This window comes from Grus americana, chromosome 8 (assembly GCF_028858705.1).
Source record: "Grus americana isolate bGruAme1 chromosome 8, bGruAme1.mat, whole genome shotgun sequence".
Classification (NCBI taxonomy): Eukaryota; Metazoa; Chordata; class Aves; order Gruiformes; family Gruidae; genus Grus; species Grus americana.
In genome coordinates this window covers 17,541,892-17,556,540 of record NC_072859.1, presented here as the reverse complement: position 1 = coordinate 17,556,540, position 14,649 = coordinate 17,541,892, and the positions used below count along the sequence as shown (strand labels likewise).

Genomic DNA, 14,649 nt, shown 5'->3' with positions numbered 1-14,649 from the left:
TCTAAACCCTTTTATGGTGGTAGTCCTACGCACAGTATACCCCAGTCTTCAAAAGCGTGAAGTGTTTAACTGAAATCAGTGGGAGTTGGACAAATAAATATGGCAGTGGTGTTCTTTCATCGCCAGAGCCCTGGTGCAAATTCTGCTGTGCCTGTATTCCCTCCTTGAATGCCACATCCCTGACCATCACCGTGGGGTATCGTTGTAACGGCTGACATTCACAAATGCGCTGCAGTTATATATTAATTAAAAATCACTCTGGACAATCCTCAATACTTTATTAACTTAAAACATTGTTCCAATAAATATGTACCAATAAACATAAGACACTCCATAAAATCTAAATAAGGACATTTACAAACCTGTCAACAAAGTAAAAACAGCATTTTTTTAAACTGAGGTACATGCAGGGTGATTTAAGGCAAATTCAGTCAATTATACTTTTATAATGATTCCTGCCCACCTCAGCTGAGTTTCCCTTAAAAATTAAAAAACAAGAACAAATATACAAATGATGCTATTGAGTAGCTATTTTCCAGTTATTAGAACAAGCCCAGAGTGCGGAAGCTAGTAATGGTTCTGGACAGAAAGTCTGCACCTCCCCGGTGCTCCCGCCGTCCTCAGTCAGGATCACTTCTTGGATGGGTTTCTAGTTCTAAGGCATAACTCTGTGCTTTGGCTTTTCCACTTGTCTTTCACAAGCTTCCTTCTCCCTAGTGGCTGTAGCAAGAAGCAACCCCCCACCCCCATGCCTCAAACACACACGCACACAGCCAGGCCTTGCACACAGGTGGCTCTGGGAGGATAAAAAGGGCCTCTCTATAACTGTTAATGCAGCTCTTGATTTGCACCAGAACAAGTGAGAGCAGGATCAGGCCCAAGCTGGTACCTTTGCTTAAAAACCGGCAAGATGTCAAACTGCACAGTTCAGTCCTGATCCACCAGGTTTTCCTGACAGGAAACCAGGAGTGAAGCCAATCGGCACTTAACCAAGGCAAGCGCTCCCCACACCACATGCTGATGGCTCTGCCATTACCATGTAAACACTGTTATACCCATGTGTCCCTGCAAGGTGATTCAAGCTACTGAAAACTTCAGGGGGTTCACCTTGGCCATGGGAGAAATATTTTCCAGCTTACAGATATTTGGTAGCTTATCTGTCTTTGGAGTATCCGGCTTCATATCTGAAAGGCTTATTTTCCAGTGTTATTTCAGAACGAGAGAGGGGGAGAGAAAGAGAGAAACCCCAGCCTTTAATTTCCGCTTTCACAGTTATTCGGGTTGAGCTATCAATGCATGGCCCTGTCCTTTTCTCTCCAAGCTCCTGGTCAGAAAGGTAATACCAGGGTCTGTGCTCTGGACAGGGCCTGGGTCAAGCGGGGAAGCCAAGGGAGTCTGTTCTTATAGTGTTGTAGGTGCTTTCCATATTGCAGCTGGGACTCATTTCAGGCCGTGCTGCGTCTCCCGATGTCTCCGTAAATCCACCTTTCGTTGGAAGCCTTTGCCACACAGATCACAGCCAAAGGGCTTGAAGCCTGTGTGCTTCCGACTGTGGGTGATGAGGTTGGAGCTCTGACTAAAGGCTTTTCCACACACCTGGCACTTGTGAGGCTTCTCACCTGCAAGCAGAAGGCAATAGAGAGGGTGTGAAAGAGGCATTGTGCAGCTCATGCAGGACCAGAGCAAACAGGAAATGCACACTGGGCCTTAGAACTAATCAAAGTGATTCCTGTGTGATTTCCAAAGAAGTAATTCTTATAAAAACATGCAATTGGGAGCCCTGAAGCATCAGCTGAGCCCGCACTGCAGCTGAACAGGCCTGGACTTGGCTGCAGTTCCATTGGCCCAGTATAGTCCTGGGAGCAGCCTGAAGCACAGAGTGCTCCAGGGACGCCATAACTTGGGAACACATTTGGTTGCGTGGGCTCTGTGTGATTTAAACTGGCTTTGTGTCCTAGAAACATCAGGAACTCCAGGAAAGACCCTCAGGTTGTGCTGAATGCCTGACATCGATTATTATAGCATCAGCATGGGAGCAGGTGGGCTATAGAAGGAGCCAAACCCAGCAAGTTGAGGTCTGTCCCCAAGGGAGGTATGAGGGCCCTTAAGGGAACCCTGAAGGGCAGGGTTCATCCAGAGATCTACTCTTCTCACCGTTCCCCACACTGAAATGCTAGCAGTCACCCCGAGCTAGCCCTGAAGTTCTCCTGCAGGCAAATAATGTAAATGGGAATAAATCCATCCTCCAGAACTTCTCCTACAGAGGGGTCAGTGGCAAAACTCCACTGGCCTCCATGGGAGCAGGATCTCAGTGCATTTTCATAGTGTTTATTATCAAATAACAAATAAAAAGGAACCCAACCACAAAACCAAGCCTGATTTTCAGAGTGGCTTTGCACCTGCAAAGCCCACTGACTTCAGCTGGAGCAAGAAACTCTTTGCATGTTTGAAGATCAGATTCTTAGAAACATAAAATAATACAAAACCTGCTTGGAGGCTCAGTTCACAAGTGTATGGTGCATATGAAAGGGATCCCTGATTCAGTTAAGGACCTAGTTTCGTATTAGCAATTTAAAAGCCCAGTTTCTGATCTCACATCAAAATAATGGTTTTCCCCTGATTCAGAGTTTGGCTGAAATTCTATTTAATCATGCCTCATTTGAAAAAGTTACTATGGAAATACTTTTTGTGTGACTTCCTAAACAGCTCTTTTTCATCCCGCAAACACCTGGTGAAAATCTTTGTAAGTAACATTTATTGTTCACAGCTTGTTATCTAGAAAAGTCACAACCAAACAATGCTACATGTAACACCATCTTTCTACACATTTGCCATTTTTAGGCGTCATCCTTGATATCTGCTAGGGGTCACTATCAGGAAACAGGATTTTCGTTATCTGAACCTTGGGTTTGGCCAGTACAGCTGTTATTTTGTGTCTACAAATGCTTCTGTATCTCACACATCATTCATTTCCCTCTAAGTTAAGTGAATGGTGCAGGTCTGGAAGGCAAGATTTTCTTTTACAGACTCCTGATAAACCTGCCTTCTCACTGAATGATATTTTTAAAACAATTTCCTTTGGTGATTCACCTGCATTTTATTAGTTTCCATGTTTATTACTAACAGTGAAACTTGAGATCTCTGCACCTCTCCTTCCATTCTGTATCAAACTGCAGCCATTTCTCAGAAAGTCCAAGTGGAAGTGCAGACAATATCTGAGCAAATATTTAGACTAAGAGTTGGACCCTAGGCCCTCCAGTTTAGTGTTTGATCTAGAGGAGGAGACTCCTGTTGTTCTTATTGTAAATTGGTAGATCCTGCAAAAAGAAATGCTGCAATCAAATTCACCTGTAATTTTCCAGGGACCTCAGCTGTAAATCGAGGCTACACGAATATAATACTCTACAAATCATCTTACACAAAAGCCCTTTGAATAAACATTTGTGGATTCTATTAAGGGAACACTGATTGGATTGCGAGGATTTGGGTTATTTTGCAGCTGCTGTTCATGAAACCACATTCAAATCACCCTCCTTCGCACGAGTACAGCTCAGATAGCGTGAACAGCAGCAGGGCAGTGAGAAGCAAGAGAAGGTGCATGTACCATCCCAGCAGGGGAGGAATGGACTACTGCGGAGACACCTCTGCAGAGACCTGCCCCTACAGCTGGGGCTGAGCACCAGCAGCTGCAGGGCTGACCTGTGTGAATGAAGGTGTGTTTCTTCATATCAGATTTCTGGTGGAATCGCTTCCCACAGTACTGGCACGGATAGGGCCGGGTGTCCGAGTGGATGAGCAGGTGGGTGGACAGAGTAGAAGATCTCTTAAAACTCTTGCCACAAATCTTACAATCAAAGCTGCGTTCCTGCAGAGAGAGGAGCCCAAACACACACACGTTACACCACACCAGTGATCCCACCAGCAACAAACTGCCTGGCAGCACATCAGTCTTGCCCCTTCTGCCTTAGCAAGCACTTTCACTTCTCCAGAGGGCTGGACTGGCCTGAGGAGACACTGCACATCATAAGAAAAGATAATGCACCCTCTCACAGTGCTGTGCACCGCTCCTCACAAAAATTTAATTGAACAGCTCTTCCTGCTGGCAGGAATGCCCAGGTGGGAGCAGCCCTGACCGACTGGGCAGAGTCCACCTGCACATTTCAACAGGGCCCCAAGACATGATCACTCCACTGGGAAGCCCAGCAGCTGCAGCACTGTTCAGAGGCCACCTCTCCACTGTACACAGGAAAGTGGGTGCTGAGGTCTGCTTGGGTCTCCTGGGAAATCTCTGTGGCAGGCTGACTTCTGCTGGCAGGGTAGCAACTAACTGCTTATTTGTAGTTCCATTATATCAAGTGAGAGCTACCTAGAGCACCTGGCGAAAACAGCTTTTTGGCTTACTACTTTAACATATAAAACAAAATGCATGAAGACCTTGCCACCTCTCTCCTCTCCCTCACACCTCCTCTCCACCTTCTTCCACCACAAATCATTTCTTCTTTCCATCCCTTAACTACCATCACACCTTCCTCTTCCTGCTGTATTTTCATGCAATCACCATAGTTTATTTGGTTTTTAATGCACTCTCCCTGAAATGTTGTCCCCTCCATGGACACAATATGCAATGCTGCTTTTTTCAGCATTATTTAATGGGAGATGAGATATTTCCCCTCATTGTGTGCTCTGCTGTGGCACACTCATGAAATTGTAAATAAAACAGAAAAAAAACACTGCTGTAACTCTATCCTCCAAAAGCCAATCTGAAGAAGGGAGATTTGCCAGGTCAAGTGGGTGGGTGAAGGGGAAATATGGCACAATATCGGCAGGTGGAAAATGTTACAAGTCCTCCTACCAAAATTAACTACAATATTCTTTTGGTGTGTGACTCAGAGTGTCGAGACGAGTGAAGCTTGTGCTCTATACCTGGCTGGTCGTTCAGATGTTCCCTGTACAGACACAATGACTACAAATAAGGGAAGACACAATTCTTTGGGGGAGGGGAAGAGAAAGAATGAGGAGAGCTGCGTCAAAAGAAAGTGCAGTAAGTTGCTTTAGCTGTTAGAAGAGTCCACATCCTCATTACAATTTCGAGCTCTGAGACTGAAAATTTATTATTTATCATCTGTTACTTCTAGAGTGCCAAAAGTGCCCATTGCTTAATACAGATGCCCACAAGTTCTGGGGAATGGAAACAAAGCCTGTGTTCTTTATTTTGTTGATTTGCTCCTTTGCTCACTAGCTGCCCACCCTTTCCTCTGCCTGCCACTATATTCCCCACCCACAACTGCCCACTGCAGCCCTACCATGTCCTCCTCCTCTCCTCAGTTCAGATGCCCACCTACTACCCTGTGATTGCCTTCACGGCCTCCCCAGAACCAGCCGAAGCAAGCAGCTGGCCCTGGCCCTTGGACCTTCATCCTGGCAGTCTGCCCCACTCTCACCTGTGAGTGCACGGCCTTGTGCTGCTCCAGGCTGACTGCATGGCCGAAGGTCTTGCCACACATGTCACAGGCAAAGGGCCTTGTGCCACTGTGTGAGCGGCGCACATGTACCTCAAGGCCATGTGGCGTGGAGAAGACCTGAGGGGAGAAAGCACACAGGGTCAAGCTTGACAGGGAGAAGGAGCTGGGGAAGAGTCATAACCAGTGTGGGAGAAAGGGATTCCTACCTTGCTGCACTTGACACACTTGTAAGAGCCAGTGCTGATGAGCAATGGGCGGCACAAGAGGTCTGACTCCACTTTGATGCCACCTGGCCCCTTCTCTTGCTGCAACCCAGGCTGCGTCTCAGCATACAGTCTGGGTGCTGCTGCCGGCGGCCGCTCAAAGAGCCCCGGGCCCGGGGAGCCGAAGTCACCATAAAGTCCGAGGGAGGAGCTACACTCTGCACCATAGAGGGCAGGCTCGGAGCCTCGCTCACAGAAGAGCCCCAGGGCTGAGGTTCGCTCCAGCGTCGGGCAGGGCCTGTAGCTTTGCACAAGGTGCCTCAGCTCGGAGCCACCCAGGCTGTTCCACATGTACGGTTTGAAGGGCACCGAGAAGGGGGGTGCTTCATCTAGGGATGGACACACAGATCGTTCCGAGGCTGCAGAAACACAAGGGCATGGACATTAGTGCGCTTCACAATACAGCCTCTATCATGGGGCAGAATCATCTCAGCTTTCAGACTTGTGCCCAGAGCCAGACCACTGTACCGCACATTAAGGCTGCCCTTTCATCTCTAATGGGAGGGCATTTTATATTGCACAGTAGGGTCAGTGCATCCAGTACTACCTACTCACCTGCTGCCCCAGCCAAATTAGTTAAAGCAGCCACCAATTTTGTCTACCTCCATCTCTGGGTGCCCAGGTATGTACACACTGATCTGACTATTGAGACACTAAACAACTCAGTCTACAACTTCCTTTGGTTTTATCTGCAGCTCCTCCAAAAAGTGTATCTATGTCCCAAGATGAGCATCAAAGCTGACAGTCCAAATGTTTAAGCTCTGATTATATCCCACACATCCATACAGCAAATACGACATTACGGAGGTGCCAGAAGGAGCAAGTGTGCCGAGATTTACCTGTTCGACAAAACTAAAAACTGCTTGTTGCACAATTTAATGCCCAAATCTAGTCTCTCAACTTCATGCCACAACTGTCCATAACTATACTACAGCATAATTGAAATAAAGAACAGCTTCTGAGGTGCTTGAATGTCATGCCTCTCTTTTTCAGAAAAAAATAAACTAAAATCTGTCCTCATCTGAAATAAAATCATGGTTGTTTCAGACGGCTCTGAGTTTCTCCAAGAAACTGAATCCACCCAAAACATTGAGCTTCACAAAATCATTAGTGTAAGCCGCGTTAAAAATTGAAGACACAAAAAGATTTTCCTGTCAGTCATAATCAAAGCAATCTTCCACCAGGACAAGCTCAGATGGCTTCGGTTGGCTCTAACAGGCTCATCTTTGGCAACGGCAGCCGACCAAGGCAGTGGGTACCACAAGATGAATCACACTTGGAAGGCCTATAGCAGTCTGATGCAATGGCAGGAACACAGCCTCTGAGACCAGTGTCTAAAGGCACAAATGTTCAGGGAGCCTCGCATAGAGGAAAGCACAGGTGGGCAGGGACCATGAGGTACCAGACCCCAACTGTGTCTGCCACAGATTCTGATTAATGCCCGAGGTGCTCTGCTTTCACTCTTCATCACAACAGGTAGCAGCACTGGGACAGTCAAATGTCTCCACTGGACAGATGTTTTAGTGAACCAAGGAAAAGTGCCGATGCCTTCACAGAGATACTGGCATCCCTTACAACTTGGGCTTCCAAGAATAACCTCCCTTACTCAAAAACTTGCCCACCCACAATTGCTCTCTTGCTTTTCCTCATTCCCATCAGCTTCACAGCTCCCATTGCTTTCTCAACCTTTGGTAAACCAAGATAACCAGGGATGGGCTAGGGAAGGAAGGCACAATGTGGTAGGCTATCCATTTGGACAGGCAAATGATCACCAAGAGTTACAGAAGGGAGGGGGAAATGAGGTGAAAATTGAGCTTTGAATGACTTGACTGTTTCCTATCCTTTACATAATTTCAGATGTTAACAGTCTCAATTTTTTTCCATTGAAATTAGCAGTCTTTTGGTTGGAAATATATGCGCACATATCAACAGGGACATTTGAACAGAGCAATGAAATCAAATTAGCTGACATGGTGCTGAGCATGATTTTTCCTGTTCTGCACTGACTGCAAAGTTGTGGTCAGCGTCACATCATCTATCTTGTGTCTTTGCAACCATTTTCAGTGTTGCCATCTCTCACGATTTTATCACAAGATTCAAAACTGTCTTAAAGCCCCAGCTCTTGAAACTGCATGATTTCATCAGGCCCTCAGCTTTCCTTTTGTTTGTTTGTTCTTGTTGTAGCTTTTTTTTTCCCTCTTAAAGTCAACTTCTAGCCCAGACTGTAAAGAAAAGGACGAAAACGTAAACCCTCAATATTTCAACACTAGAATTGAATATCCATAAGTTATTACTTACAATCTTGATTTCTAAGCCAGTCCGTTGAGGGAGAGCAGAGGGAAGGCTGACCTGATTTTTGAGCCCTTGGAAGTGGCAACACGGGACACGGTAACCATTGCACTACAGATCAATTTGCGTGCAACATTCCTTCCATCGCCTCACGTTTTGGAGACCTCACAAGCACAAGTGCAGGGGAGCCACTCACACTATACTTCTCAGGGGCAAGCTCAAGCTATCCAAGCCCTGTACCCAGTGTCAAGAAGACATGCAAACCCTGCTCTGCCACACTGCAGGGCAAGAGACACTTCTGTGTCTGCCTCTCCACAGTATCTAGCTCTCCAAGGGGTGAAGCAGAGAGGGAGAGGCAGATTCTCCCTCCTTTTCCTAGCAATTCTGTGCAGCCTTTATATAGACCACTTCTGGGAGAAGAAATATCAATGTTTTTTTCTGAAGGCAAGGGAAACTCAACCTGAAATGGTTGGGAACTGATTGATAATGCACAGCAAAGAAAGATTCAAGTGTCTTCCTCCACAGACCACAAAACACCACGGTCTCTGCACAACTCCAGTACACCCAGTAAAAGGCTCCCTCCAAGACTGTAGCATCAACAGGTTCATCAGGACATACTAATATACTGCTGCACTGAGCTATCAGGCACCTTCTGTATATGCAAACGCATGTGAGTACAAACACATGTAGAAAGTGAGGTTAAATAATGAAGTTATTTGCACTGATGGAGTCAACAATGTATTGGAGTGTTAACAGCACTATAAAGGCATTGTGCCTGTGCATGCCCGCCTCCATCAGCAGCACAGCACTCAAAGACAAACCTAGCTTTCACTGCATATCGAAGTGCAGCCTGTGCCTATGTTCACTTCTATGGAATAAGGGGGTGATAATACTACTCACCGCATCTGCCCTGAGCATGATTTAGAAACATCATTTCTCATCTGCCCTGCTTATCAAAGCACAGAAACTGTGCCCCACCCAGACAAACACAATAATAGAAATCCAGTCTCTCATCAGTGCATCTTGCAGAAGTGACCTAGGCACAAATTCCAGCTTTGCACTGAATCTGACAAGGCAGCTGGAAGGCAGAGGGATTGCAGGGGAACTGTGGGAGGAAGCCCAGCTATCTAATCCTGATGCCACTGCTTTCATCATTAATGTAATAGCATCTCTCTCAATGCATGAGGTTCATTTAATAAAGTTCTTTCCTTACAGTACTTGGAATCCCTTACCTTCCCATTCCTCCTGTGAATGGGATCAGACAGTCCCAGGACCACCTTCCCCCACCCCCAAAAAATCTTGATCTAGGCATGTCACCCTCATTTTGCAAAGACACCTTCCATAGGTAGCTGGATGGTTGGTGGGGAACTAATGAATCCCACAGTGGGGGAAGAAATGAGTGGGGAGGAGGAAAAGGCAGAGCAGCCCTGGTAAATACCTGCTCCATTTTACATCTGTCTTTTAGACAACTCGTGAAAATGGTCTGTTTCCTGTGCAGAAATGGTAATTATTTGGAGAAGGAGGAGCAGGACAAATTCGTTAGAACAAAAATTATGCACATTGCTACACTTTGTGCAGAAATACTAAGAAAAGAGAGACTGCTGCATTCCTGCATTTGGTCTGGTCTGTCATTTGCACAGACTGAAACTGTCCCGCAGCTGGCTGTGATGATACTGGGCAGCATTTTTAATGTCCTCTCAAAGGGCTTTAGGACTCTTAAAAGAGGGGGAGGCTTTAAAAATGTAAACCCACATCATTACCATCAGCCGCTGATATGCAAGGAAACTATAAAGACGAAGTGGGAAAATCAGTTGGGAAACGGGACTAAGTATTCATTTGCTGATGTCTGCTGTCGGTAAAGCTGAGACAATTTTTCCTTTGCTAAGCCAGAAATTGTTCTTTTTTCCAGCTGTCACTTTTTAACCAAGGCAATAAAAAGCGGGTTTTATATATACGTATTTTTGTTATAAAATGACACCATTGTATTTTTAAGTGAGATAAGTATTCGCGCCAGGCTGGGGACAGCATTTCCCACTGCTCCAACCACATCAAAGACAGGACGAGGGAGCTAGAGACAGGCGCTGCAGCCATAAGTGTGAGTTTCCTGGATTTGGGGTGTTTAAATCTGACTGTCATTATTTTCATCTGGTTTTTACGAATGCGTTTTTAGAAAAGGAAAAAAGCCAACAACACAAACCCAAAACAAAACCAGAAAGACAGAGAAAGGGGGGAGGGAGAGATCTTTTTTATAGGCAAGAGGCAAGAAATAACCTGAAAGGGAGTTAGGGAAAACGCCTAGTACAAAACACAAAGTCAACTCTGTTTACTACAGGTATATAGAACATATATATATTAGAAATTTTATATTTTAAAAAACATTTAAACTCCGAGTAGCAGGACCCTGTAGGAAAATGACGGGACCTTTAAAATGTAACCAGCTTGCCTCTAGCAATTAATCAGAAACCAAAAAATCAACACCCTATGGCATCACAACTTTCCTACAGCCTGTCACCTGCTGCTCTCTTAGCGGTGGGAGATGGGCTGGAAAAATCAACCCGAGAGAGGTAACCCGAAAACGAGTGGAAGGGACAGATTTGCCTCACAAAGCGGGAAAAGGCAAATCTGTCCCTTCCACTCGTTTTCGACGGCGGCTCCCCGCCATAAGACATTGCCCCACGGCACCGACACAGACACGCAGCCGGACCCTCGCCGAGCGCTGCTCGTTCTGGTCCTACCTGGCGAGACGGAGGGCGAGGGAGGTCTCCAGAAATCCTCAAACTCGGACACCCTGTCACAGACACTGCCCTCGCAGCTGGGCGCTGACTCGGAGGTGCCATCGGCAGCCTCGGTAAGGTGGGATTCCGGGGAGAAGCGCCCCTGGGAAGGCTCCGGATCGGGGAGGACGGTGCGGCACAGCCCCGTGTCCTCGGGGATCTTGGTGTCTGCAGGGAAAAGGAGGCGAGGGGCTCCTCAGTGCGGGTCCGCGGTGGTAACCAGCCACCTCCCGCGGCGGCCCCGCTCCCACAAAGGTTTGCTGCCGGACTCTCTCCAACTCCGCATCAGCCCCTCCGGCGCGCCGCGGGGGCTGCGGTGCCGGGGGGCTGCACAGCTACGGGCCGTTGCTGGTGCCGCTGACACCGGGGTGATGCGAGGCGGGTGGGCTGTGTCCGCCGCAAGCGAGGCTGAGACCGAGGGACTCCTACCTGCACAGATCTGGGCTAGCACCGTCTCTAGCCGCAGGCTGTAGTCCTCGTCGGCGGAGCGGGGCTGGTGGTAGCTGTGCGCTTTCTTGCTCTTCACTAGGAAGGACCTCGGCATGGTGGGGTGCTGCCACGGCCGGCGCAACCGCTCTCCTTCTCCAAGCGCCGGGCACGGCGGCGGCGAGCGTCACCCCCGAGTCTCCCGTGGGGCGGTGGCGGAGAGGCGACCTGCGGGGAGGCGCCGAGCCCGCCGGTGAGGGCCGGGGCCGCCGGCCGGGAGGGGCCGCTCGCCGGGGGCGGCGCACCAGGTGGCGGCGCACAGGTGGCTCCGGCCACCGCCCCCGGCCCCGCTCGCCTCGCCCCCCCTTTCCGGAGCGCAGCTATTCAGTCTCCCGCCGCCCCCGGCCAACGCTACCCCTCGCGGTGCCGCTGGGGCCGCCCCGGCCACGCTCCGGCGGCCTGACGGGGAGCGGTGCCCGGCCCGTCGGAGGAGGGATGCCGGCTCGACGGCGGCTGCCGGATCGCAGAGGAAAGGCAACAGTAGCGGCCGGGCACCGCTCGTCGGACGAGCGGAGGCTGAGGGAGCTGGGGGGGGCGGTCATGTGCACCCCCGTCCCTCCGCGGCAGCGCGGCCGCTCTCGGCGAAGTGGGCGCACCGCACCTCCATGTTTGTGCCCGCACCGGCAGCCGCGGCAGTAAGCGGCGCCAACAAAACGCACCCCCGAAACGGCTTATCAATTTCCGCCACTCCGAACAGGCTGGACGGCGCGGGGCTGTGTCGGGACGGGCGGGAGAGTCGTTACAAACCCGACAGCCTAAACCTGTCCTGAGAGGCTGTTGCTGTCGGAGGGACTGATTCACCCATCCAGCGCGAACCACGATAACGTGAAAACGAACAAAACGGAATCTCTCCTGCAGCCCGCAGCTGTTGGCGCCGCGGCACCTTGCAGCTGCGGGCACAGAAAGCCGGGGCGGGGAGACGAGGTGGGAAACCTCGGGCGGGGGGGGAACGCGGGGAGCCGAGGGGGACAGGCGCCGGGTTACCCAGAGCTGCCCCGAGCCTGCTCCTTGGGGGAAGGCGGGAGAGGTTCACTCGAACTCGTGCAGCGCCGGGCCGCCTCTGTCCCTACACTTGACACTTTACAATAAGCGAGTTTAAACCACGTTTGCTTGGTTCTTTTGGGGGGATTTGGGGGTTGCTTTTTTTTTTTCTTCTTTTTTCCTCCCTCTTCTGTCAGCGGCCTCAGGTTTGCGAACGGGGAAAGGAGGGAAGGGGGCCGGCCCCGCCTGCCCCGGCCGGAGCGAAGCCGGTCTGCGGGGGCGCGGGAGCTGTCCCGCAGGTGGCGACCCTGGCTGCGCCGCGAAGGACCGGCCCGTCCGCGCCTGCCGGGGGCAGAGACGCTCCGCGCCGCCGGGGAGGCACCGCCCCCGGGCACAGCGCCGGGAAGGCGGGTGGGAGCGTCGCTGCCCAGGCCCACCTGTGCCTCGGTTCATCCTTGAGCGGGGGCTGGCAGCGAGCGGGGGGCGAGAAATCAAAGCGGCCCGATAACGTGTCGCCCTCCCTGACGGCAACGGCAGCCGCAGCCGTTGAGGGGCTCCGGCGCCGCTTCTGCCGCGTGTTTTCATTCCGGCGCGACGCTTTTCCCTCCAAAAGCCACGCCACGGAGGCGCCGCCGGCCTCCCCCTCCCCGCCGCCCAAGGCCGGAGCCTGCCAGGCCGGGCCCGGGCCCGTGGGAAGGCGAGTCCCGCAGCCCACCTGGCCGCCGCTCCGCCGTGGGCACCTGCCCTCTCTCTCCCCCGCGCCGGCCGTTGGCCAGAGGGCCGCGCGCGCGGCCGCTCCCGGCGCCTAGCGGCGCGCGGGGCCCGCGCCCGCCAACGGCCGCCGCTGTGGGGGCGCGAGGCCGGCGCCTCCCCGAGCCGCCGCGGCTGAGGCAGGGCTGGAGCTGTGCAGAGGCCGGGGGAGAGCAGAGGTGAGGAGAGAAGAGCAGAGGTGAGGAGAGGAGGGGAGGTGAGGAGAGGAGAGACGAGGTAAGGAGAGGAGAGGGGGCGCTGCCACCCCGGCCCGCCCGCCGGCAGCTGCCCACGCGAGGCGAGAAAAGCAAGAGCGCTTACCCATTTGGAGGGGTGAAGGAAGCTGGGCTGCTGACGGGGTTTGCGCCGCAGCCTGCTAGTTTGGGTGACTTTAAATTTAGCCTCCCTTTAAGGAGCAATGGTGCTTGAGTTGGCTTTTTTTTTTTTTTCTGTCTCTCTCAACTCCTTCAGAGCTCGGCCCCCTAAACCACAAATTCCACTTCCTGAGCGTTAGGAGCTTCTGCAACAACAACAAAAAAAGCTTTAAACAAAACAAAAAAAAGGCCAAAGCCTCACAAATCAGCACTGTTCCCGCTCCTCTCTCTCTCTCTCATTTTTCCTTAAATGAAAATGGCTTACCGTATTCCACCTCAGAGGGCCCGCTGAAGTGACATCAAAGTGTCATTCTGGAATCGGGTGTTTCATTTCTCTCGGGGTTCTGCTCTAGAAATTACACACATCTATCTGAACTATTCTTGGATCCCCTTCAACTTCCGCAACGAGAACAAGTCACAGATTCAAAACACAGATTGACTCAAGGCGGGCAGAGGCAGAGGGCAGGGGACGGAGGAGCGCGGCATCGCTGCCCCCGGCCCCGGGAACGCTGGGACGCGCCTCCCGCCGCCATCGAGCCGTGCATGGCGTTGTGATCGGGGCTAAGGCAGGGCCCCGGGCGACGGAGACCTCCCCTAGACTAGAAATAACTTGTTGTGGAAAACTCTTTTGGGATAAATACGCCCAACGGCGCTGAAAATACCTTAAGACCCAAGCCTAGAGGTTTGCTCATTTCCCTTCGGATTTAGGTAATGGTTAAATATGGAAGGGGTAGGCGAGATCCCCCACCCCCCCCCCCTCCCCGGCGCACGGTGGCTACTGTAGCTTGGAGCGATTCAAACACGAAGGCGAAAGAGGAGCGGAGCCAGGCGAGAGGGAAGCGGCTGCCTTTCTTGCCTGCCTGCCGGTGCTCAGTCTGCTAACTCGGGGAGGATCCGGACGGCAGGCACCGGCGGCAAGTACGGTAGCGGGGGTCCGCGGCAGGCAGCGCCTCGCACCGCCCGCACCTGCGGAGACCCCCGCGCTGTGCAGCCAGGAAGCCTGCTCCGTTCTGCAAAGAGAAAAAGGCTCGTCTTCTTTTACACACACACACACACCCTGACCCCAAAACACGGTTTTCCAGGTCTAGCCTCGGATTCCTGATGCAGCCAGGAAATCCGGGTCGGGTCTTTGGCATCTTTCTGAGGTGGTTCTGGGCTTTGCGCTCAGACATCTCAGGCCACCAGCAACTTCGTTTCGATGGCTGTAGGGCCGCCCGAAGTACGGCTCTTCAGTGGGCGAATTGAGGTTGGACACCATTTCCCGTTCAGA

At 51.3% G+C, this 14,649-nt stretch overlaps 1 protein-coding gene across 2 annotated transcripts; it reads right to left on the bottom strand.

The window, feature by feature from the left end:
* Nucleotides 1-266: 266 nt before the first annotated feature.
* On the bottom strand, nucleotides 267-14,234 carry GFI1 (growth factor independent 1 transcriptional repressor). 2 transcript variants are annotated; one of them, XM_054834344.1, is made up of 7 exons: nucleotides 13,327-14,234; nucleotides 11,218-11,442; nucleotides 10,750-10,956; nucleotides 5,669-6,084; nucleotides 5,442-5,579; nucleotides 3,700-3,865; nucleotides 267-1,619 (listed from the first exon to the last, which is right to left on the bottom strand). In XM_054834344.1, exons 2-7 carry the CDS (start codon nucleotides 11,330-11,332, stop codon nucleotides 1,441-1,443), a joined length of 1,221 nt encoding a protein of 406 aa, XP_054690319.1. In that variant the 5' UTR covers nucleotides 11,333-11,442; nucleotides 13,327-14,234; the 3' UTR covers nucleotides 267-1,440. The 2 variants fall into 2 exon arrangements, with proteins under 2 accessions (XP_054690319.1, XP_054690320.1); XM_054834345.1 differs by lacking the exon at nucleotides 13,327-14,234 and having other exon boundaries at nucleotides 275-1,619; nucleotides 11,218-11,528.
* Nucleotides 14,235-14,649: the final 415 nt, after the last annotated feature.

What these genes read in the sequence shown, in the direction of transcription:
- GFI1 (XM_054834344.1), bottom strand. Translation starts at nt 11,332, where the DNA reads ATGCCGAGGTCCTTCCTAGTGAAGAGCAAGAAAGCGCACAGCTACCAC. An exon ending in GCTAGCCCAGATCTGTGCAG is followed by an intron (nt 10,957 to 11,217) that starts GTAGGAGTCCCT and finishes TTTTCCCTGCAG; the next exon opens with ACACCAAGATCCCCGAGGAC. An exon ending in ACAAGGCCGTGCACTCACAG is followed by an intron (nt 3,866 to 5,441) that starts GTGAGAGTGGGG and finishes CTCTCTCTGCAG; the next exon opens with GAACGCAGCTTTGATTGTAA.